At 60.1% G+C, this 24,605-nt stretch overlaps 1 protein-coding gene across 10 annotated transcripts; it reads left to right on the forward strand.

Moving 5' to 3' along the window:
* The first annotated feature begins 5,043 nt into the window (after positions 1–5,043).
* Positions 5,044–18,871, forward strand: B3GNT3 (UDP-GlcNAc:betaGal beta-1,3-N-acetylglucosaminyltransferase 3). 10 transcript variants are annotated; one of them, XM_054013865.1, is made up of 2 exons: positions 5,044–5,121; positions 16,436–18,871. In XM_054013865.1, exon 2 carries the CDS (start codon positions 16,442–16,444, stop codon positions 17,597–17,599), a length of 1,158 nt encoding a protein of 385 aa, XP_053869840.1. In that variant the 5' UTR covers positions 5,044–5,121; positions 16,436–16,441; the 3' UTR covers positions 17,600–18,871. The 10 variants fall into 10 exon arrangements, with proteins under 10 accessions (XP_053869840.1, XP_053869850.1, XP_053869846.1 ...); XM_054013875.1 differs by lacking the exon at positions 5,044–5,121 and adding an exon at positions 7,124–7,143; XM_054013871.1 differs by lacking the exon at positions 5,044–5,121 and adding an exon at positions 10,480–10,656.
* Positions 18,872–24,605: the final 5,734 nt, after the last annotated feature.

Genomic DNA, 24,605 nt, shown 5'->3' on the forward strand with positions numbered 1-24,605 from the left:
AAGCTGGGGGGGGGGGGTCGTCACCCTTTTAATAAACACTTTATTTTCTAATAAAACGACCTGTCTGCTTCCGCTGCCCCTTTTCTCCATCGCCCTGCCAGCCTGCCACGAATCTGCTGCCAGCCTTATAGGGCACGAGGCTGCGCAGTCAGGGGCAGCACAGGCCAGTCTGGCCTGGCCCCAGCTCTTGGGGCTGGGTGATGAGAAGCGCAGCGGGTGCCTGGAGGAAGTCAGGGGAATTGCTTCCCCCTTTGACAGGGAGACTCCCAGCTTGTTCCAGGGAGCAGTGGTGCCTCTAGCATCCCCCCAAAGAGCCTCCCCCTTGGGGCCCTGGTCCCCCTCCTCTCTCAGCCCGGCAGCAGCAGTGGGAGTGACTTGGGGCCATGTTGGCGGATTGGCAGGTGTTACTTTACTCTCCCCGCAGTGCTCGCCTCCCTCCCGCGCCAACGCCCCCAGCCCTGGTGCTGCCTGTCTTCTCCCAGTGCCGGCTCCGGGCTCATGTTTGCCTCTGACCTACAGGCTGTGCTCTGGGCCAGGCCCTGGCGGGAGGGAGATGGTTCTGTTGGAGGGGGGGACCCTACCTGGCACACAGCCCCCCCCCCCCCCCCCCCCCGATAGGAGATGCCCCCTGGTCTGTTTCCTGGCACTGGGCAGGCGGCCCTGAACCCACAGCCTGGATCCCCAGCCCCTGGAGGTGCTGCAGGAGGAAGGAGGGGGCTGGCTGAGCTGGGGCCCCAGTTTCACATTTTGCAAACAGGCTTGTAAGGGGCCCTGCCGGCTGCAGCCCATCCCAGGATCCAGGCCTTGCCCCTGCTCTGGGAGAGCCCCGGAGGGCGAGAGCCGCGCGGGGCTGGGCCAGCTGCATAGCAGGGACAAGCCGAGGGGCTTTGTCTGCGCCTGGACGTTAATGTGGAGTCGGGTGGGGGGAGCTCAAAGCACACGAGCTGTTCCTGATTAATGTCAGGGCTAGACAAGGGCCGAGGGGCACCAGGATGGGTGGGGAAGGGGAAACGGGGCCTTTCCCAGCCAGGGGGTGCAGGCTGCCTGGGACCTTTCACTGTGGGGCTGCTCAGCCCACAGCCTTGCTGTGCCCAAGGGGCTGGCTGGGAGCCTGGGTAAACGAGGGGTTTTGGGGTGTGACGCTGGCACGACCTGGCAGGCTCAGCCCCGAGGGCCAGGCCCAAAGGGGCCATGGGACCGGAGCTGGGCCTGCCCCACGGCCGCTAGGGGAGCTGTGCGTGGGGCCGGCCTGGGCTGCTCCTTGCACCGCTATGTAAGGCCATTCCAAGGCATCTCTCCCCCCTGGCCGGGGGGCTGGGCTGATCCCCTTCTTGCCGGGGCTGTGTAATCTCCATCCTGGGGGGCTTGGCAGCACAAGCTGGTCCTTGCCACCCACCCTGGTCTGAATAGAGCGCAGCCAGGAAGTGCAGGGTCTCTAGTCAGCCTACATCCAGCAGCTGCCCCCCGCCCCTCTCACCACCCCACACATGCTGCCTGCCTCCAGCCATCTCTGTCTGCCCGGCCCCCCAGGCCTGCTGTGCGTTGCTGAGATGCTGCCCCCAACTCCCACCCCACATCAAACCCATGATCAGCCCTGCCCCACGCTGCCCCTGTGCAATAGACGTGAGGGGCAGCCCCATAGCTGCAGTGCTTGCAAGCAACTGCGCCCCTCAGGAGCTCTGGGGTTAACTTCCTTGGGGTCCCCCCCAAACTGGGATAGTGTTTTTGCAGGGCACCCATCCTGCTTTTACCCAGTGCCTGTGGGGGCAGGGTGGGAGGGCTAGAGGTGGCCGGGGGGAGAAGATGGGTCTGTCCCACAACATGTGCTGTGTCCAGGGTCCCAGGGTGGTGGCAGGGGGAACAGACAGTGCCAGCGCCGCCGCCCCCCCCCCCCAAGCCTCGAGGCCTGTGAGCGCCAGGCCCATCACAGGGGCGTCAGGCCATGGCCTGGCTGGGTGAAGCCACGCTGAAGCGAGGGAGAATTCCCAGCTGGGCCTGGCCCAGAAGCAGTCGAGCAATAAGGGGATGGGCTCCAGGCCGAGCCCTCCGAGCTCCTGCTACGCTGGGCTTTCGGTGCACGGCAGCCATCCCACGTGCCCAAAGGGGGTGGGGGCAGAGCTGGGAACTGAAACCGGCTCTCGCAGGTCCCTGGGCAGTGCCCGCACCATTGCATTCACCTCCTCTCTGCAGCTAACTGTGCCGAGCGCTGCCAGGTGCCTCTGGCAGTCGCTGACGGATTAAACGTCCTGCCCCTCTTCTGGCCGGCTGTATGGTGCCCCGCCAGTGCCCTCCGGGCTGGGGGCAGCTGGGGCTGCCTGGCGGAGCCACTCTAGGCTGGGGCACAAGCCGAGAATGGCCCAGGGCGCTGGCTGTCATTGGGTCAGGTTACACGTTCGGCATGGTAGTGGGCCCCGGGGCAGGGCACCCCACGGCCGCCCGGGGATCAAAGCGAGCTGGCAGGAGGGCACCCCAAGGGCTTGTCTTGGGCTAAGCGACGTGGGTGCAGTGGAAGGCGATCGGGACACGTCCCACTTGGGCCAGCTGGTGGAGTGTGTTGGGGCCGCCTCTGTTCGGGGCAAAGGCCGTTGCCCATTCGGTGTCAATCCCCACAACAGCCTCACTGGCACCTTCTCGGCCCCCCCGGAACGAGCCGCCGGCCCTGGGCATTGACCCGGGTTACATAGACGGGGTCAGGGCCCTACCTCCTAACTCCAAAGGGGAGGGGGTTGAAGGGCAGGGCCAGGTTACTCCTCCAACTTCAGGGAAAGCCCCCCCCCCCCCCCCCCCCCAGCGGGCCAAGGGGTCTGGTCACAGGCTCTAGAGCATTTCCTGAGTTAGCGAAAGGCCCTTCCTGCTGTTGTTGCTGAGTGGAGGCAGGTGGAGGTGCAGGTAGGCGTGCCAAGCCAGGGGAGGGGGGAACGCGTGTGTGTCCATATCCTCCCACGTCCTCCTGTGGGGGAGCTAGGGGCAGGGCCTGATCCCTCAGCCTCCCCCCCCACCACCATTTGCCTGTCCTGCCTTGGCGTTTATGGAAAATTCTATGGGGGCGGGGGAGGCAGAGGGGACTGGGGCAGTGAGGGGTCTAGCGTTCGGCAGCTCAAGGAGGGGTTTCCAGCCTCGGCTGCCCCCCACCCCCCAAGAATCAAAGCAGCGATGTTCAGTTGTAAAAGGAAACTCCTGGGGCTTTCTCTGAGCAGCCGGGCAGCAGGTGGGAGCTGTGGGAGGGGTCCTGGGGGGCTCAGGGGGGTGGCCCAGTGTCCTGGCTTTGCCAGCTGCTGCACGGGGAGAGGAGCAACGGGAACCCTCCTTGATGGTACCCCTCCCTGGCTGGTGGGCGGGGAGTCACCGGGGGAAGTGCCCAAGGGTGGCGAGAAGCCCTGGACCTGGGATCCGAGTGCAAAACGTCCCGGAGCTCGGCACTGGCGTTTTGCTCCGGAGCCGCCCCAGCCCAGCGGGGATGTTCCCAGCGGACAGCGGCTGGGTTTGCACCTCCTGACCTAGGCGGAGTGGAGGGGACCAGCCTGCCTCGCAATAAACAATCCCCCAGGCCACGCTGCCCCACCCTGACTCGGCTGCCCTGCGTGGGCCAGCCCGCCCCAGGCTGGGTAAGCAGGAAGGCAGGTGCCGCCCGCCCTAGGGCTGGGACAACAGAGCTGGCCCCCATGGAACTAGGCTCAGGTTGTGTCCCCTGGCCTCCCTGCACAGCGCAGTGCCATTTGGCCCAAGGCCGGCCCCGTTTCATTGCTGGACAAAGGGCTTCTCTTCCCACCAGCACCAGTCAGTCCCGCCCCACCTGAGCTGGGTCCGGCTGGAACCGGGCCCTCCAGGGCACAGACCTCCCAGCCACACGCCACCTGCTCCCGGCACTAGGGCGGGCCCCTCTTGCCGGGGGATCTCCAAGCATTCCTGCTCCAGGGAGGCAGGGGCCTGTTATCTTCCCCCAGCCCTCACAAATCACCTGCCTGACTCCGAAAGCAGCGAGAGCAGGAACAGCACAAGGGCGTGGGAACAAGCTCCCCAGGCAAGCGGGAGGTCCCTGCCATTGGGAGCAGGTGCTGAAGAACCAGTGAGGCACTGGGGAGGGGCCATGGGGGCGGGGCAGCCCCAGCCCTCCTGCTGCGTGGCTCCTCTGGGGTTAATTTGTGCAGGGGAACGACACTCACAAAGCGTCTTTCCTATCAGTTGTGTTGGCAACAAAATAGCAAGCAGGCCCCACTGCTATAGCCTAAGGGGGGGGGGGTTCTGTGTCACCCACAAGGATAAAAGTCATACTACTGCTGCCAGCTAATGGAGAGGCTCCTCTTGGCCCTGCGGTAGGGTTCCCTGCTTCTTGCCCAGGTGCTGTGGTTTGTGCGTCAGCTGGACGTGGTTGTCTGTCTGCCCTCTGCAAAGTACGTGCCAGCCTCACCGGGGCAAGAGTTGGGAGAGCAGGCTCAACCCCTCTTCGCCCTTGTCACCTGGGCTGCTCCTGCCCTTGGCAGCCTTGGCTTGCTCTAAAGCTATGGCATTCGCTTAGGGGTTTCCCTGCGAAAAGCCAGATTCTTCTAATGTAGAGGAGTTTCCTCAGCACCTAGAGGCCCCAGAAGGGAGCAGGGTGGTGCCAGGCGCTGCACAAATACAATCTAAGGAGGCCAGCCAGACAAAGGGTGGGAGGGGAAACTGAGGCACTGCAAGGGGACGGGGTCACGGAGCAGAAGCAGGAAGAAGGCACCAGGCTGGCACTCCGAGCAGGGCTCTGCCCACTGGCCCACACTGCCTCACAGGGCTGAACCTCCCGTTTGACCACGCTTTGCTCTGAGGCCCTAGGGTTAGCTTCGAGCGGCCCCCTTGAGTGGGGATCTGCCCGGTGGCACGCACGGGTGAGGCACACCTTGGCAGCACTTTGCCAGTGGCGTCTGCCCCAGCCCCTTCCCGAGGAGCTGGCTGGAGCAGCCGCTGCACAGCTGCCAGATGAACTCCTCCTGAGTGGGAGGGGGCAAACACCCTGATTGCTTCATTAGCCTGCCGCGGCCAGGTTCCAGTCACCTGCTGAAGGCAGCCGGCAGGTGAGAGGCACTGCTCCGTGCCCAGCAGCAGGCAGATCCTTGAGCCAAGCGGCGGTGTTGAAATCCTCACTCTGTGGTGAGTAGCTACCCTGGGCTCAGCTGTTATAGGGGAGATGGGGGGCCTTGCAGAAGCAGAGTGAGCTACACAGGAAGATGGGGGGGGGGGGGTAAAAGCATTGCTGCAGAATAAGGGTGGAAGATACAAACACAAGAGTAATGTTATTTATGGACTAATAGTGATAACTGCTCAAGGACCTAAACAAAATAAGTATCAGAGGGGTAGCCGTGTTCGTCTGGATCTGTAAAAAGCAACAGAGGGTCCTGTGGCACCTTAAGACTAACAGACGTATTGGAGCATAAGCGTTCGTGGGTGAATGCCCCCTTCATCAGACGCATGTAATGGAAATTGTCAGAGGCAGGTATAAACATGCAGGCAAGAATCATCTGGAGATAACGAGGTTAGTTCAATCAGGGAGGGTGAGGTCCTCTGCTAGCAGTTGAGGTGTGAATGAATACCAAGGGAGGAGAAACTGCTTTTGTAGTTGGCTAGCCATTCACAGGCTTTGTTTAATCCTGAGCTGAGGGTGTCAAATTTGCAAATGAACTGGAGCTCAGCAGTTTCTCTTTGGAGTCTGGTCCTGAAGTTTTTTTTGCTGTAAGATGGCTACCTTTACATCTGCTATTGTGTGGCCAGGGAGGTTGAAGTGTTCTCCTACAGGTTTTTCTATATTGCCATTCCTGATATCTGACTTGTGTCCATTGATCCTTTTACGTAGAGACTGTCCAGTTTGGCCAATGTACATGGCAGAGGGGCATTGCTGGCACATGATGGCATATATCACATTGGTGGATGTGCAGATGAATGAACCGGTGATGATGTAGCTGATCTGGTTAGGTCCTGTGATGGTGTTGCTGGTGTAGATATGTGGGCAGAGTTGGCATCAAGGTTTGTTGCATAAAATAAGTTACATTATTAAAGGTTAATACCTGAGGTAGAAAAGGAAACCGAGAGGGGAAAATGAGGGATCTCTCCCTAGGGTGACCAGCCGTCCCGATATTAGGGGACTTGTCCCGCGACCCGACCGTACATCGTCCCGATATCGGGACCGTCTGGTGGAGAAGGACCGCAAGGTGCCACCGGCGCCGCTCACCTCTTCTTCCTGGGGCAGCGCCCAGCGCCCGCCCACTGGCAGGAGACTGCAGTGCAACCCCAGGCACAGAGGCAGCGAGGAGGTCTTAGGGCTGCCGGGGCTGGGGGGGAGTTGCAGGTGCCGGCAGCGGGCAGAGAGCCCCCCGCCCCCACCCTCGACCCGACCTGACCCGCGACCCTGGGGGGGATGGTGGGAAGTGGGGGAGATCTGTGTGTGTCAGGGCACTGGGCGGGGGGGGTCTGTGTGGGGCAGTGTGTAGTTGTGGTGGTGGGGCTGTGGGGAAGGGCACAGGGAGGGAGGGAGAGGAAATGTGTGTGTATTGGGAAACTAATGAGTGGGGGGTTCTGTGTGGGGTGCTGGGCAGCTGTGGTGGGGCTGTTGGTGGGGGGGTGCTGGGTAGGGGTGGTGGTGTGCACAACACTGTGCATTTGTGGTGGGGGAGCTCTGGGCATAATGGAGCCAGGGGGCACTGGGCAGGGGAGTTGTGTGGCGCAGCCTGGGCCCACCCCCAACAGGAAGGGGCACGCTGGTAGCACAGGGCCAGCCGGATCAGTGTGCCTCTGGCCATGCCATTCATGCCCCATTTCCCCTGGCCAGCCCCGCCCTTCCTGCTGCTCACCTGCTCGCTCTGCAGCAAGTAGCTACCCCGGGGCAAGATTGGGGGGCAGGGACTAGGAAGGTTTCCTTGCTGTTGTTCCAGACAGCTGCCCTCTTCCCTTTCCAGATAAACTCCTCTTTCCTGGCTTCAAGCTCCAGGCAGTAACAGGCCACCGGGTTTTCCTGCCTGAGCCGGGGGTGGTCCTTCCTGGTATGGAACAAATGACCCAGCTCCTGTTTCTGATGAGTGGCTAAAACGGAGCTGGGACGGGGGGGAGCGTCTTGGGGCAGAAGGGACCCGGGCTGTGCCAGCCCCAAAGAGGCCTGCGACGTAGCAGGGTCCCCTCCAGGTGAACTATGGACGTGGTGGCGGTGGGGATGGAGGAGATCCTCTCTCTCCTACTGGGAATGAGCTTGTGTTGGTGGGGGGAGAGACCTGGCTTGGGATGGCACCAGAGATCATGCCAAGCAACGCGCCCACCGGGGGGATTGCCAGAGTCTGGCTGCTAAGGGGCCCGAATGGGAGCTTTGAAAATCCCGTCTGGATAGTGGGTGCCGCAGCGTTTTGGAAACCTGGCCCCATCTGCTGGGTTAGGGGGCAGGAGCCAGGTCTTGTCAGAGAAGATCTGAATGATCAGGCCCTGACAGCAGGATGCTGGTCTCGTCTCTTCCCCCCCCCCCCCCCCCGGCCCCCAGCACAGGCACCTTCCCCATACAGCTGCTCCCAGTCCAAGGGAGCCGAGTCCAGGCTGTAAGGGAGGCAGGATGGTGCAGTGGTTAGTGCAGTGGGCTGGGGATCTGATCTGCTCCAGGCTGCCTGGGTGATCTCAGCCGCCCTGTGATGTGGTTCCCGCTCTGTAAGGGGCGTTGGGAGGAGAAAGACATCACAGATTGCGAGGCGAGCAGGTACCTTAGAGGCAGGTAGTATATTCTAATACAGCACCTAATTCCCCCCTGCCTCCGGTCTAGTCATGGCTGGTTCCCTGCCTTCCCTCCTTGCTGAGAGGAACGCGTACCGTGATTGGCTGGGAGGCTGGAATAAAACCAGCCGAAGGTACAGAAAGCCTCCTCCAGGCTGCAGATTTTCACCCTGTGTCAAACGGCCCCACGCTCGCTGTTTTCGATGAAAGCCATCACAGCCCGGGCCCAGGGCCCAGATGGTGTCTCCTTCCTCCAGTTAGGAGAGAGGTCCCAGATCCACAAAGCCAGTGACAGGCAGGCGGAAGAAACTCCCCGAGCTCGCCCGTGCCCAATGGTCCCTCTAATTTTTGACAGGCCGTGTGCACAAAAAATTTCTTCTGTGCAAATTGTTGTGCTTCTGTGAACATTTTTGTGCGCGCGGTGTCTCGCCGTGTGCGCGGGGTTTAGCGTCTGTGTGCGCGCATGTTGCCCCCTATCTACCTGTTCCATGGGGCCGGGTCAGACTCGGTGGAGCTCGGCTGAGTGTGGCTGGCTGGGGATCTGTTCCCTTGGTTCCCCGGAGTCCGAACTCCCCAACCCTGGAATCTCTCCTCCCGGCCCCGGGGCATATTTCCTGCGGTGAGGGGTGGGGGGTTGCTAATTTGCATTAGCTCCTTGTCGCAGCCTGGCCCCGCCTTGGGGGCTTCCTGAGCTCCCGGCTGGTTTCTGAGATGGCACCAGCAGCCGTTTCGATTTTGTCTCCGCTCCAGGTGCATGAGGGAGCTAAGTGTAATCTGCACTGACCAGGCAGGTGCCCATCCCATGCCACTCACACGTGGCTCTGGGTGACAACTCCTGCCTCTCCTCCCCAGCTCCTGCTCCTCTATCTTCTTTATTTTGTCTTTCCCATCGCCGACGTCGCACAATTTCCCCCAGCGCAGGAGCCGCCGGGCTGTAGGGTGAGCGAGCTCCTTCCCCGGTCTGTCGGGAGGGTGAGGTGCGCTCTGAGCCCCAGGCCGGGAGCTAGCAGCAGACGTGGGCTTTGGACAAGTTGCTCAGGTCTGCTCCAGAGCATGGTAAAAGGGGTAGTGTAGACAGGCCCCAGGAGCGGGGCTAGAGCCTTGGACAGCCTAGGAGACGGGAGATGAGGACATCCCATTGACCCCAAGGCTGGGTATTAAAGGGTTAAAGAGCTAAGGGCTTTAAGGGATCCTGTGGGGCAGAACTCAGCTGCTTTGTCCCCAGGGGTGGATCCTGACTTGGTTCTGGGGGCTCGGCCGGGGAAGCAGGAGTGACTCCTCGGCAGACCCAGGCCTGTTGGACGCCTGGCTCACCCAGGCAGGTGGGGACCCAGGAATTAGCCGCACCAGTGATGGGGATAAGCAAGAGGCTGGCAGACTCCCAGCTGTCCCCGATGCCCGACCCACATCCTGGGACCTGGGGGCTGGGCCTGGTGTCAACAGGCTGGCACGGCACCGACTCCTATTGAGTGGCCAGGCCAGGCCAGCTCAGCTTGGTGCTGCTACAGAGCCGGCTGCCCGGAGTGCTGGCCCGGGGCCCAGGCTGGGGGCATCGTGGGGCGATTCCTGCCCTTTGGGCTGCCAGGGGGTGCAGGGCAGATTCTCTGTGTTCCAGGGAGCTAAGGGCTAAGCTAAATAGTTGGGTTCGAGTGTTGTACTTAAAGTACTGCACAGGATCTTTTCAGGGGGAATAAGACAAAACGCCACATTTATTAGTAATACATGTATTCATTAACACTGTATTATATGCATATAATATATTACACTTACACACACACACACACACAAACACACTCCGTCTTGTTGTTACCAATTAGTTGCTCCCCTTAACTTCACTGGCCAGGTGAGTTAGATGGGGGAGGGGGTGGAGCCGGGCTTCTGCCGATCCGGATCGATGCTTCCATGTTGACAAGACGAGACCCGGGGTCCTTTGCAAGACACCTCACTTTTATAGCAGCTTCCCTCTTATGCAAATCTAGACCAGATTCAAACTCTGTGTCTGTGTCCATTGGTCCTTTGTGCTGCTTTCTTTTGAGTGTTGTCCCAATGCTGCAAAGAGGGTGTTTCCAAAAGAAGGTGCTTGCTTCTAACCCCCGAGGCCGTCGGTATGTTTGCTTGTCTTTAATGAGCCCACTTGACACGTTTTATTGTCCTTGGGTCTGGCTCCCAGCCCCTCTCCAACAGTTGAGGCTGTCTGGAGGTGCTGCCTTCCATGCCTTGCTCATCCACACCTCATTCATTCAACAGGGCAATTGATTAAGAGTGGGGGGGGGGGTGAGAGCTCTTGTTCTACTGCTAGCAAAAAGAATTTTTCTTCTATCTTATTCTATCCTTAGGGGCTATAATATTATACCAAGGGCAATGCAAAGTTTCTAAATGAGGCTTTGATACAAAGTCCCATGAAAACAGAGGTCACACGTGGGTAGACCCACCACAAGGTTATATGAAGAGGCACAATGTAAAGTCATATGCAAATTATCAGAGATTTATCTACACGGGGTGGGGGCTCTCTCCGTCCAGTGCTGCCTTGCAGGGGGGCAGTGGCTTCCGGGCCTTGGGTTGGAGGGAGGGGGAATTCCCATGCTCCAGGAGGCCCTGGAGTCAGCAGAGGGTTATCTGCTGAGCCGGCCGCTCCCCGACACTAAGCAGGGCGGGGCGGGGTAAGTGTGGGGACAGGAGCCCTCGCAGGAAGGTGCTGTCTCCCTTCAGCAGTGTCCTGGTGTGAGCAGGCTGTTGGCTGACATTTAAAACCCGGGATTAACGTCCCCCACAGCACCTTTCTGCAAAGAGCAGGGCTGTCCCCTGGCTGAGGCCCACTCGGCTCTTCCGTTCCACGCCCCAGCGGTCTGGGTTGGATGCGGGGCTCTGTTTCACTCGGGAGCAGCAGCGCTGTGACCCACCCAAGAGGTGGCTGCATCGCGTGCCGGGCAAGACCTCTGCCCGGTACGGCTCTAGCCGTCAAACGAACACGTTCCTCTGCTCTGCATCTGGCTGCTCCAGTGGGCGGCGGTGGCTGCTGAGGGGGGAGCACAGGTGTGCCAAGGTGCTGGGTTGCAAAGGGGCCCAGCCCTGGGCGAAGGGGGATTTTGGTGACGGGCGTTTCCTTGCTTCCACCCTCTTCAAAGCTCCCTCGATCTTGCCACTTCTGCTCCCTGACCCCTCACGCCAGGCTTCGCTGCCTCGCCGCTGGCCTCCATCTGCCCAGGGCATCCCTGAGGCTGAGCCATCCCCGACCAGGACCGGGGACAGGCCCCTCCCTGGGCTTCCAGCGTGAGCTGGCCCAGGAACTGGGGGGAGGGGCTTTGTGGTGTGTGGGGGGGTTGCTAGCCGTGAGTTGGGACCAGCTAGGCTGGTGCAAACGGGTCTGAGGCCCAGGGCGGTCCCTGCAGCCCAGCCCAGGGGCGGCGCAAGCTGCTTAGGGCCCGGTCCTGCACGAGGGCTGAAGTTCTGCCAGGGACGTGGGCTCCTGTGGGGGCACGTGGCAGCTGGCACGGGACACGTGACGCCTTGCGAGAGGTACTTGGCACTCCTTGGCATCAGGAAGATTCCATTTGAAGTAACAGCCCGGCTCTGCCTGTCACGGGGCCAGCTTGATGAAGCAAAGTTTAACTGGTGTTAAGCAAACATCCTGGGAGATGCTGGCTTGCAGATCTGGCTTGGGGCTCGGCTAATTGGACAGGTATGCGGTGTGCCCCTGGAGAATAAATACACCTAGCAGGGCTCCAGCGAGTCGCGGAGACTGGAGCGGCGCAGGGGGATTTGCCAGGTTGGCATCACCATAGCTACGGGGGGGGGGGAGGTGGCCCCTTTCCACTGCTCGGCAGGCCCCCAAAGTGCGGCTCTTTGACTGAAGTAGCCAGCACCGTCCCTCCCGCGTTGAGATGCTGCTCTCTGCGGCTGGGTGACTCGGCCCGTCAGAGTTGGCACCCTCCGAGCTGGCACGCGTCTCTATCCCCGGTGAGGAATGTGGTTTATTACGGTGAGCGGGTCGGTGCATGGCGAGGCAAAGGCAAGCCCCTAGGCATGCTACAGCTGGAGGGCTCCCGCGCAGCTCTGCTCCTGTACAATCGGCCTCTCCCTGTGCCACGGCCCTGCTCCCCACTTTGAGTGACAGTGATGGGGGGGTGTCAATGCCCTTTTCCCAGGATTAGCCTAGTGTGTGTGTGTGTGTGGGGGGGGGGGGAGAATACTCTCAGAGCAGTTGGTTTTGGAGTTAATAGCTCGAGATGTATGGGGCAGCTCCCCCCCCCCCCCCCCCCTTTGGAGCAATTGTCTCCGGCTCTCGGCAGATTCAGGCAGTTGTCACTATGTCAGTGACGCTCAGGGCAGCTCCCACTCCCAGAGCGATTGTCTGACTCTCTGCCGGCCTTGCTCCACAGGTTGTGTTTGGTGCTTCTATGGGAACTGTGCAGGCTAGAAACGTTTTGTGTGTTAGAGACACAGGGGTGCCTTCTTGAGGCCAGGCCTTCCATGGGGATCAGGAAATGTCCATTTTTCACACAATCCAGTGAAATATTTCCAGAGCCGCTGATTGAAGTTCACGGAGCAGCAAAGCAAGAGCGGTGCTGCTGGAGAAGGTTGGGTGGGCGTGAAGGCGGTTCCCTTTGGCTAGCTTGACATGTGACGCTGACAATTGGTGTGTTAATGGCTCCGAAGCTGGAACTTTTTGAATCTCAACATTAGATAATTGTCCGAGCCCCCGGGAGATTCTCACGAATCTGAAAATGGATGATTTAAAAAAAAAAAAGGCTTAAAAATGAACATCGCTCTTCTCAGTCGGCATGCGAAAAACCGAACGCTGCCAAACCCAATCCCAGGGGCTGTCGTCCAGCAGAGAGGGCAGGAATGGGAGGTTTGAGAGACCCAGACCTAGGCTCCCAGGAAGCGGCCAGTGGCAGCCGCAGGGATGAATGCAGACTCCCAAACGAGACGGCGTCCATGTTTCTGAGTCGTTCTGCTGCTTTCAGGATGACGCCAGAGAATCCCCCCTTTTCCTGATCAGAACTGCCCCCCAAATCCTCTGACAGGCAGAAGGGGGGGCTGGGCCAAACGGGGGTGACGCACGTGGCAGCGTGCCGGGAAAGTGATCTAGTGTGGAACGCCAGGGTAAGGTGATGCCAATGCAAGCCACAGAGAGCCCGGGGGGGGTGTGTGTGTGTGTGGCTCTAACCCACCAGCTATTACAGGTGGGACATTGAGAAGCACTAGGCCTTGTGCCCCGTGGGTACATCCAGGGAATGCCTGGATAGGCTGCTAACAATGGCAGAGTAGCGTGGGCAGAGGACCAGACTGCCCACAAACTTGCCCCGAGGGGACCTGCTCAGGGGGAGAGGGGACAAGACCCAGCACTGCCAGGAAGCCGCGGGGGCTGCCAATGCTTGGGAGAGCCACCCGAGGATGCCAGGATCAGCTCGGCTTCCCCATATGGGCAACCTGGGCAGGTGGCACCTGTGTCTGCGCAACGCCTGGCCCAGGGTAGCCCCCTGGCCGTGCTCGGAGGTTCGCGAGCAGCGGCTCCCGCGGGCAGGCAGAGGCCCGGGAGCTGGGACCGAGCAGCAGTCCGTGTGCCGGGGAGCAGCTGGGCCAGGAGACAGAAAAACACCTTGGGTGGGGGAGGAGATTTCCCTTTTTCTTTTGTGCGTTGGAAAGATGAAAATTGTTGCTAAAATGTTTTAATTTGGGGATTTTCTTTTAGTGTATAAAAAAAATACAAAATCATCTTTTCTGAAAACTGATTTTTTTTTATTTCCGGATTTTTTGTTGGGGGAAGAGAAGAGGAAAGAGAAAATGTTGAGGGATATGGGGAGGAAACCCCCAAATATTTTTACCATTTCCCTAGACGATTTGGAACTTCTGGGGCGAGCTGGGGGAAACTTTTTCAATGAACAATAAATTCACCAAAAATGCATTCCCCCCACCCCCCCCAGGCACTAAAACTATTTGCAAATTTGGGTCGAATTCAGTGAATAGTTTGAGCTGAAAAAAATTCTATATTTTCCTAAAGACGTCAAAACTGTTTCATCCATTTTGAAATGAAACCTTTCAAGTTTTTGTTTGATGATGGTATGTCATTTAGAACGGTAGCAAATTGAAACCAAAAAAAGGGAAAAAACACCCCCCCCCTCAAATTATTTTGTAACAAACAAAATGTTTAATTTGACTTAAAACAAACAAATATTTGGTGAGGAAAAACTGGACACATTCAGATTGGGTTCAAACTGAAACAATTTTTTTTCTTTTTCTTTTTCTTTTTCTTTTTCAGTTTGTCCCCCCGCCAATTGACAAATCAATTCACTTGGTTCTACTTCTGGGTTCTGTTCCTGGCGCTGGGAGGAAGTGTGAAGTCTGGTGGGAGGCCAGTGGTCAGGACTCCTGGGTTCTGTTCCTTCTACTGACTGTGACCTTTGGGCAAATCTTTTCCCCTGGCTGTAGCGTGGGGCTAAAAGTGGCCACCACCTGGTGGGTGGCATTGCGAGGGTTAATTTGTTAAGTCTGTACCATGCGTTGGGACCCATTGATAGCAAATACGTTAGCAACGCAGCTTACTGAAGATCTGATTTCTGGTTTTCTTTAGATGCCCTGCCAATGTCCACAATTTGCTATTCAGGGCGACATTGCTGGGTGTCGGCAAGCTCTGCAAACATGGACTAATCCTTGCAAACTCCCGGGAAGTCGGGCTGGGTTACCAAGCCAGCTGAGACCCAGAGCGAGTGGGTTTTTTTTGTTTTGCTGAGGCTGCACGCCAGGTTCCCAGCCTGCTGCTTCCCCCACTAGACAACGCTGTCTCTGGTGTTTCTATGAGGTGGCCAGAGCTCTATCTGGGGCTTGGCGAGGGACTGCTCGTTAATTAGGTGCATGCTGCCACCCCGGTAGGGAGGCCAGAGGCAGAGCCTGCAGTCCAAGGAGACCAGGCAGACCAAGGAAGGACGATTACCCCGTTTTACCCGTGGGGAACTAAGGCACAGGCTTTGTCTTCGCTGACCCCAAAGTGCCCGGCGAGAGAGCAAGCAGGGGTAGTTCTGTCCCTGTGAAATGCTGCTGGAGACAGGGGGCATGTGGTGCGTGCGGCTTGAGAGCATGAGGCCGGCTCCTGTTTCCTCTGTGGTTTTGCAGCAATGTGGCTGAGTGAGTCAATTTCTCCCTTGGTTTTCTGTAGTGATGGCAACACCCCAGAGCGCTGCAGTGACCTACCCACTGAGTGAAACCTCTGGCTCCTTGTTCAGCCCCTTAATTGTAGGGCCGCCTTCTTTGTCAGTAGGCTTTGAGGGGGTGCACAGAAGGTGGCCTGGGGCTAGCGTGCTAGTGTCTGTGTGTGCCCATAGGCCGTGGAGCTGGGGCGGGGAGGCACCCAGCCTGTGGCCTGACCAGTGTTTAGCATGTCCATGAGATCAGGTAGCCACCCGGCCGGTTTTGGACTGACGGGGCCGGTTTTGGACTGGCCCGCCTGGTTTTTGTACTCTCTGGCCAGCCTCGAGATGTCATTTGCTGGCGGTTTTTTTTGCCGGGTGCCTGTGCAGCTGCGAGCACAGAGATCGGGCGAGTAGGAGCTGCACACATCACGGCCGGGGGCGTGCCGGGACTGGCACCCAGATTCTGCTCTGCCAGAGGAGCAGGCCAGGTCCTCACCTGCCACCTGCCAAAACCAGGGCAGCTCCTCTCAGTTCCAGGGCCAGCTGGGAAGGGGGCGGACCCGTCACCCAAGGGGTAAGGTGAGGAAGGGGCAGGGAGGGACAGCAGAGGCGCTCCCTCGAGGACTGAGACTCCAGGAAGGGGGTGGGTGCAGGGGTTACTGGGCCATGGGGGATGAGGCTGCTGGGGGGGCGGGAGGTGGGGATGGGGCAAATCTACACCCCACTTTAAATGGTGCTCTGCAGCTCCCCCCCTTCTCCCGTGTGAGACCATTAGGACATGATGAGCATAGTTGCTGTGATCGGGTGTCTGATGGTGGAAGAAGAAAGAAGCTGATTCAGAAAGGAAAAGGTCTACATGTACAACTGTGCGTGTGTGTGTGTGTGTGTGTGTGTGTGTGTGTGCACCGTTGCCTTCTATTGGGTGGAACCGGAACCCCTAGACTGTGTGTCATAGGGCCTATATTGCTTCATGGAGCTTCTCCCTTAGTCTAGGTGGGAGGAGGAGCTGCCTTCTGCCCCCGGCGTTGCCGTGACGTTCTGCAGGGTGCCCTGGTCATGATGTCCAGGGTGTGCAGTACGTTTTCCCCCAGGTGTGTTGGGAATCTGATTTCCAAATCCCTGCAGCAATGGAGCGACGTCTAATTCCCGGCACTTATTGTGAGCTACTCTCCTAAGCTGATCGGCCGGGGCGGTGGTAATGGAGAAATGCCCCGAACTGGTGTTCGTGCAGTCGCCTTTTCTCAACCTGCCCATCCACCCCTCGAGTAAACAGTCAGGGGCTGTTGCTGGGAAGCGGGTGGGGATGCCAGGCTGGCTTTAACAGCCAGGCTTTCCATCAATGACAGTGGTCGCTTGGCACCTCTGAAAATCCGGCCGCTTCAAATCAGGTGCCTAAAAATGGCTTTTGGAGTCGAGCTTTGGGGCCAAGACTAACCGAGGGGAGAGGAGTGGAGAGAGGAGCCCAGGGGATGCAGGGCAGCCGGCTCGGGCAGCAGGAGGTGCTTGCGCCCCCAGCAGGGCAGGGATGGGACGAATGGTTGGAGGTGCAGCCGTGTGTTGGTTCTCAGCTCCCATCTCTGTCTCTCCTGCAGAGGAAGATGCTGTCCCGCCGGGGCTGCAAACCTGAGGTCCTCATCCTGACGGTGGTGGGGATCGGCGGCCTCCTCTTCCTCTTCGTGACCAACGAGGGCGAGCACGTGAGGAAGGCTGTCACAAGAGTCAGCAGTACCAGCCCCTCCACTCCCACGCCCAGCGTCCCCACCACCCCGCGTCACGTCCCCGAGTGCAAGGAGAACTCCTCGGTGGCCGACATCTCCGGCTTCGCTGACCTGCCCGGCCACATACAGGACTTCCTGCGCTACAAGCACTGCAAGGAATTCCCCCAGCTGCTGGACGCCCCCGACAAGTGCGGGGGGGCCGAGGGTTCCCCAGGGGTCTTCCTCCTCCTGGCCATCAAGTCGTCGCCCGGGAATTACGAGCGGCGGGAGATCATCCGCAAGACCTGGGGGGAGGAGAGGACGTACCAAGGGGTCCGGATCCGCAGGCTCTTCCTCTCCGGGGAGGCGGGGGATGCGCGGGAGGCCTGGAAACTGAACCGGCTGCTGCGGCTGGAGGCGGCGGAGTATGGGGACGTGCTGCAGTGGGCGTTCCTTGACAGCTTCTTCAACCTGACCCTCAAGCAGGTGCTGTTCCACGGCTGGCTGGAGGCCCGCTGCCCCGGCGCCCGCTTCCTCTTCAACGGGGACGACGACGTCTTCGCCAACACGGACAACGTGGTGCAGTACCTGCTGGGCATGCGGGGCGCCAACGACGGCGACGGGCACCTCTACGTGGGGCAGCTGATCGCCAACGTGGGCCCCATCCGCGAGAAGTGGAGCAAGTACTACGTGCCCGAGCAGGTCTCCACCACCAACTCCTACCCGCCCTACTGCGCGGGCGGCGGGATACTCCTGTCCGGCTTCACTGCCCGCACCATCTACAAGGAGTCGCTGGGCATCGAGCTCTTCCCCATAGACGACGTCTACCTGGGCATGTGCCTGCAGAAAGCTGGGCTGGCCCCGGCCTCCCACATGGGCATCCGGACCGTGGGCGTCAGGGTGCCCTCCTCCAAGCTGGAGTCTTTTGATCCCTGCTACTACAAGGAGTTGCTGCTGGTGCACCGCTTCGTGCCCTACGAGATGCTGGTGATGTGGCGGGCCATTCACGAGCCGGACCTGCACTGCGGGAAGAAGCTGCAAGTCTATCAGAGTGTCTGAGCGGACCCTGGAATCCGAGGGGAGGGGGCATCGGGGAGGGATGTAATGCGAGGTTGAAGGTGCTAGGGCATCGGCGGGTGATGCCGCCCATCTAGGTCTTCGCTGCTGTGCCCTGAATGCTCCAGACCCATCACCTCTTTCTTGCTCTTGAGGCCTATTCCAGGAAGTCCCGGCTCCAGGGGGCGGGACTTCCAGGAACGAGCCTCAGCAGGACTTACGGTTGGCTAGCATGCATGAGGTGCACAGAGATGCTGAACGGCTCACTGGCTTCTGGTCCTGTCCCAACTGGTTTGGCCCATTTGCCATTCTTGGGATATCAGAAGCTTTTCCCACAGCTCCTCCCTTCCCCGTGGCGGCGATAAGCATTTCGAGCTGCTGCAGGGATCCCTTTGGGGCGGCTACCTCCGAGAAAGCAACTGCCAGAAGGCCGCCAGACCGGTGTGTCTCTGGGGTTGAGGGGGGAATTTCTGCCTCCTTGACTAACGGGCACATTGCCACCTGGGTGCCCGAATCCTGGGGCAGGATGTCACTGGCTTGGCCGATGCCCAGACACTGCGTCTCTGGGGCCGAAGGTCCAAACGCAGCAGGAAATGGGTAGGGTGTCTCGCATGAGGAGCTTGGCTCGCATCCCAGGCCCAGCCCCTGTTTCACCGGCGGCCCTAAGCACAGGAGACGGGTGTCCTGCACATCCCCACTCCAGAGCTCGGGGGCCAGATCTGCCCTGGCGTAACCAGCTGTGGCCCCGTAAAGTCAATGGAGTGGTGCCTAGCGAGCTCTGGGGCTCCGATGCAGAAGCAGACAGTACGAGGGGGATGAGTCTGGTGTTCTCAGCTGGGCCCGCAGGGGATCTCTGGCCTCCTCAGCTCCAGCCCAGTCCCTTGCTGCTAACGGTCTGGTTGGTGGATATATTGACTGGCAGGGCTGAGAGCAGAGAGAAGCGGTGTCTGCTCCCCACCCGCCCCTGCTCCTTGTGAGTCTGTTTGCCCTATGGACTAAGCTGGCAGGGGGCAAAGCGGGAGATAAACCAGCTTGAAGGATCAGAGCGTCAGCCCCCCGGGTGGCTCTGGGGCAGCTGTAGAAAAGCTCAGGAGGGCGTGTGTGTGTGTGTGTGTGTGGCTACCCCCCCTTGCAGGACACGGCTGATAGTTACTAACTGAACTGGGCCCTTTCCATTCAGGCCTGTGGCTTGGTTCATGTAGGACTTGGCACGGCCAGATGGGCACGGGGGGCTGGTAGAGGCCCAACATACAACCCTCCCTGGATCTGCCCGAGCAGGGCTGCAGCTGGGCAATCGGTAGTTCCTCCCCAGCGGTTGGAAAAAGTTGTTTCAATCAGCCGTGTCCTGGGCTGGAGTCGCCTGTGCTGCGTGTTGTAGCTGTGACGTGCTGCACGGTGCATCACCTGGCTCGCTCTGTTCCCTGTGCCGTTCGGCCTTCGTACGCAGGCCCGTACCGGGAAGCGTGTGGGTCCCTGCTCCTGTCCCCTCCAGACACTGATTCTGCCCCTTCCCCCGGCCCGGTGGGGCCTTAACCCAAAGAATACTGAAGCTTCCCAGGGGGGTGGGTGGGTTTTCTTTGCTCTCCCTTCCTCCCATCCCTCCACTGAGAACTGACGCAACGTCCGGAGAATAAATGAGTGTTCTTTATAACAAGTGTCCTGCAGCTTGGCTGGCGGCTGGCGGGGGAGAGTTTCCTGGGCATAGCTCCAGGCGATGGGAGGGGCGAAGCCTGGCACGGATGGTTCTGTTGTGTGTAGCGTTGCCAGGTGTCTGGTTTTCGACTGGAACGCCCAGTAGAAAAGGGACCCTGGCGGCTCCGGTCAGCGCCGCCGACCGGGCCATTAAATGTCCGCTCGGTGGCACTGGCAGGCTCTCTACTTGGCTCCACGCGAGTCCTGGGAAGCTGCTGGCATCTCCCTCCGGCTCCTAGGCAGAGGAATGGCCAATGGGAGCTGAGGGGGCGGTGCGAGAGCCGCATGTTCGCACTTCAGCACAGGAGCTGGAGGGAGATGCTGGCAGCTTCCCGGCAGCTGCCTGAGGTAAGGCCGGAGCCTGTACCCCCAACCCCCTGCCCTGGCCCCACCCGAGCCTGCCCCCCCAGCCAGAGCCCTCACCCCCTCCTGCACCCCAAACCCTGGCCCCACCCCAGAACCCCCCCCCATCTCAGAGCCCATACTCCCTCCCACATCCCAACCCTCTGCCTCAGCCCGGAGCCCCCTCCTACACCCCAACCTCCTTCCCCTGGCCACATCCCTCTCCTGCACTCTGAACCTCTCATCTCCAGCCCCAGCCTGGTGAAAATGAGCGAGGGTGGGGGAGAGCAAGTGATGGAGGGAGGGGGATGGAATGAGTTGTGGAGGGGCCTCGGAAAGGGGGTGGGGCAGGGGCAGGGCAAGGGTGTTGGGTTTTCTGCAAATAGGAAGTTGGCAACTCTCGTTGCGGGGTGCATGCTCTGGGGGGGGGGTGCTTGTTGCAGTGTATCAGGAATCAGGGCCTGGGGCCGGCAGCTGACCAGCCTGTTCAGCCAGCCCCCCGCCCCGGGATGCTTCGGGAGACCCACTGCTATGCCTAGGGGCAGCACTCGCCCGCCCGCAGCTCCGCACGGACTCCCGTGCCTGCCGTGTTCCTAGCCCCGCCACCGTGCCTGGCGCTTGGCTCTGTTCCTGGCCTCTCCCTCCTGCTCTGACCACTTGGCCGGGGCGCCCACTCCCCCTTCGTGACACTGTCACTGGAGGGGATTCCCGCCCATTTAAGGATTCCCCACCTAAACGATCTTGACAGCTCGGTAATGAGGGGACCACCAGGATGCCTGCGGGCCACCTTGCAGCGATTCGGGCCGGATCCTTGGGGGGGGTGAATTGGTGCAGCTCTGAGTTCAGGATCTGGCCCTTACGCCCCTTGGCTGAAGGGATTTTAGCCTCATCAGGACGCCTGGGTCCCCGACTGGGCTGTGGCCGTGGCCAGGTTACAATTCGTGGAGCATTCGGTTCTGCTTGTGGGGAAGGTGTGGGGAAGGGGGTTACATCGCAGCTTAATTAAAGTGTGGGGGGAAGCGTTGGGCGATTGGCCTCTTGGAGTGCAGTCGCTGGGGGGAAACCTGCGTGGGGCTCCTGTCGTCACCGGAGAGGCGCACAGAGAGATTGGGATTGCCAGACGCTCCCCAGCCAGGGGGCTGAGGGTTGTGCCTAGCCCAGGCCCGGGGGTGGTTCCTGAGATGGCAATGAGCCGGCCTCGAGGGGGAAGGATGGGATCGTCCATCTCTCCCGGCCGCACTGGGCCGAATGGCCCCGGAGCAGCGCTACACCCATCCCGGGGAGGCGGCCGGCCTGCAAGATGGCGGCAGACATTGGCGCTGTCACTGGTTGGGCCGTTCCAGTGACTGTCATTGGAGCCCCTTCGCTGACCCCAGTGGGCCCGGGCCCGGGCGCTAACCTCCCGTTGTCCGCCCCGGCCTCAGTAGAGCCGGCTGGGAAACCAGGCGCCCTCTGCACAGCGCTGTGACGCTGCAGGCCCACGCCAGCCCGCTTCAGTTTGCACTGGATTTTCTCCACCCAGCGGCGGTGACCTGGGTTGGCTGGGCAAGGCCGGGCGTGTGTGCTCGTAAAACCGCCTGTGTGCTCGTGAAACTCCCTGTGTGCGTTAAGGCTTGGCTCGTAAAATCCCGTCCCTGGTATAGCAGCAATAAGAGTTACGATTATGGCAAGTGACTACACAAAGGAGTGACAAACCAGCCGGCTGTGGGCGTAGTCAACCAGCCAAGGTCAGTGGTGCTCAGAGGGGAGAGGCTGCTCGGGAGAACTGGCTTGTGTGACAGTAGACTGCAGCTGTGAGCCACTGGTTGAAGCGCTGGGTAGGCCACTAGGACGCCTGGGTTCTCTTCCTGTCTCTGCCACTGACTCAGTGGGACCTTGGGCACAAGGCCCAGTGCCTCGATTTCCCCATCAAGCCGATGGGGACAGCACCTTAGGAAAGGACGTGGTGATTGCTGAGCAGCGATGGGCTGGGCTGGGACTCTTGGGATCTGGGTTCCAGTCCCAGCTCTGCCACTGACCTCCTGGGTAGTGTCAGGCCAGTCACATCCCTTGGTGCCTCAGTTTCCCCTCCTGCCCTTTGCCTAGTAGGCTGTGAGCTCTGTGAGGCAGAGACTATCTGGGCAGCACCTCGGGGAGCCTGATCCTGCACGAGAGGCGGCTCCCCGCTCAGTCAGTGCTTGCCAACTCTGCCAGGACGGGGAGAGTTGGCCTGGGCCTGGGAGCCAAGGGAATGGTGGGTTTTGCCCCACATCTCTTCACAGCTTCCCTGGCTCCTAACTGCTAATTGCCTGGAACGAGGCAGCGGGCGGCTCGGCTTCAAGACAATGTGTGGAGCGGAGCCAAAAAAACAACCACGCCGGGGCTGGGGCATTTCCCCCTCCGGAGAGGGGCAGAGCCCGGCAGGCCAGGGGACGGTGGGCAGCACCCCCGTAGGCTGCTGCAGCCTTGGGAGCAGGTGCTGAGGAGTGGGGTGGGAAGGTCTGACTGCAGGTTCCTCCTGGCTTCACTCCTGCTGCTGGGGCGCTGTCAAGCAGCCATTAGCTATCAGCCTGCTGGCCCCGCAGCTTCCCCCGGACAGCGGGAGGCCATTCAGGGGTCACCCAAGGCGCCTGCTTCATCCCTAAAGTAAAGCACAACGTGGCCGTGTGAGCGTGCCCTGGGGAGCTGGATGGGAGGATCCCAAACTGCATTCGGGCAGCAGGGACCCACCCGGGCCGCTGGAGTCCGTCACGGGGCAGGTCCTTCCAGTGCCAGCCCGCAGAGTACAGAACAAGCTGTGGAAGTCGGCGGAAAGGACAAGGCATGACACTAAATCTCAGAGCAGCTGGCCCTGCTCGGAGGGAACAGCCTGTCCTGGAATCACACGTGGCAGCATGAGAACATGGGACTGAGGATCAGGACTCCTGGGTTCCATTTCTGTCTTTCACCCGGCCTCAGGTTTCACCTCTCTCTGCCTCAGATTGCCTGCCTGCGGGAGGGGTGTGACTCTCTCTCTCTCTCTCTCTCTCTCACACACTCACTCACTCTCTCTGCTTTGAAATCTTTGAGGGAGGTGACAATGTGATATAATATCATTTGTGTGTGTGTAGAAATCCCTGCAAATCAGGAAAAAAACCCTCTGCAATTTCTAAGCCAAGACCAAGGGGGGCGGTGGATTCTCCGTTGCTGGCCATTTTAAACTCAGGCCTGGACATTTTCTACCCAATCTGCCCAAGGAGTGATTTGGGGGCAGCCCCGTGGCATGCCGGGAGGGTGCCGAGGCGCAGCACGACTCCCTGGTGAAGCTGTGCGGCAGGGAATTAATTCGGCCCGTCGTCGCCTCGTGCGGGGGATCCTGGGGGAAGTTCTACTGGCACGCCGGGCAGGAGCCAGGCAAAGCCCGCGGTAAGTGGGGGCCGGTTCCTACTGCGGTTTCGCCAGCCCTGACGTGAACCCTGCTGCTGTGGGCCGTGCGCTCCCTGGGGCGAGGAGGGGACAGCCCCAGCAGGCCAGCCCATGACCCGTCATTCCAGCATTTAAGAGGCTACGGGGCTGGGGGCGGGGATGGTGTCTCCCAAGCTCCCACTGCAGCCCAGGGGAGTGGTGTTGTGGGCCCCAGAGTAGCTGGCCCACGTGGCTCCTCAACCAGGACCATCCTCGGCTCCTCCGGCCCAGCTCTTGTATTTCCCGCCAACTTTTCTTTTCCAAGCGGAGGATGTTGTTCAGAGTCACCGAGGAGAGCAAAGGGGGTGAGGGATAGAGGACCCTCCCCCCCCCCCATGCGCACGTATCCCAACCCCTGTTTGCTCTGCTGGCCTCAGAGCAAAGTAGGACCGAGGGGGGAGTGAGGGCAGCGAAACCCCCAAACGTGGAATTTTGAAAGCTTTCGGGGGGGTTTGAAACCTCCAATGCCGACAGCCCCTTGGAATGAGATGGAGCGACATGGTCTGAAAGGGCCTGGTGGGAAAACGTGATCAAAACCCAGCCCTTTTCCCGTGGACAAAGCTCATTTGTGACGAACGCCCCCCGCACCCCACTCAAAGGGCAAAGGCTCCAGTCAGTGGCTCGGGCAGAAAGAACCATGTGGGACAATGGCCTCGGGTGCTCTGGGTGCCAGGGTCGGGTGCTAAGGGCCAGGGAGCTGAGTCCATCCCTAGCTAGCCACGATGGGACTTGGTACTCGGGGCAACTCTACGGAGAGCCGCCCCCTCCCTCAGCTGCTGGGCAGCAGAACCCCCCCCCCCCCCGTGTAATCCACGTAACTACAGAGCCGCTGCCAAATTGGTTTGTAAAGGAAGGTTCATTAGTGATCCCTGTCGCCTTAGCTTGATGAGTGCCCCCACCCCCCCTCCAGCTCCAGCTCCAGGTGTGGGGGCACTGCTGGAGAGGATGAGCCCTGCTCCGGGGGCATGTAACGGTGGTGATGTGCTAACCCTGCTCAGTTTTCCCCCTGTCCTCCGGCCTGAGCAGAGAAGCCCCACGTGGGGCAGCCGGACTCTGATCCCTCTGCCACCCACAGACCCACCTCCTCTCCCTCCCTCAGCTAAACCGCTCGGGTGACTGAACAGTGACCAGTTCTCCGCTGGCCCCGAGGCGGCTGAAGGCCCTGGCTCCCCCGAGGGCACCAGACACCCTGCCCGGGCGGCCGCGCTAGGTCCCCAGGAGAACCCCGGAGCTGCCCTCCTGCCCCGGCACGACATCGGCTCAGCTGCACCCGGGGCTGGACCAGAGCGGAGATGATGCCCTTCTGTTAGGAGCCAGCTGTCCAAGGGTGTTTCTCGCCCGCCTGAGTGCCGACGAAAGCCTGGAACTGGGACTCTCAAAGGCTCAGGAACCGGAGACAAATAAACAGATGCCAAAAATAATTTTTTTTTTAAACCCACCTTGTAACTTTGGGTGGGGGCGGGGGAGAGGGGGCTGACTGGCTTTTTGAAGGTGAGGGACTGGTTTGCCAAGCCTGGATTGATTTCAAAGTCCCTTTAACTCCTGCCAAAGG

The sequence above is a fragment of the Malaclemys terrapin genome, chromosome 24 (genome assembly GCF_027887155.1).
Source record: "Malaclemys terrapin pileata isolate rMalTer1 chromosome 24, rMalTer1.hap1, whole genome shotgun sequence".
In the NCBI taxonomy this organism is placed as follows: domain Eukaryota; kingdom Metazoa; phylum Chordata; order Testudines; family Emydidae; genus Malaclemys; species Malaclemys terrapin.

Excerpts from the sequence above, each read along its gene's own strand:
- B3GNT3 (XM_054013865.1), top strand. The coding sequence starts at position 16,442 with ATGCTGTCCCGCCGGGGCTGCAAACCTGAGGTCCTCATCCTGACGGTG.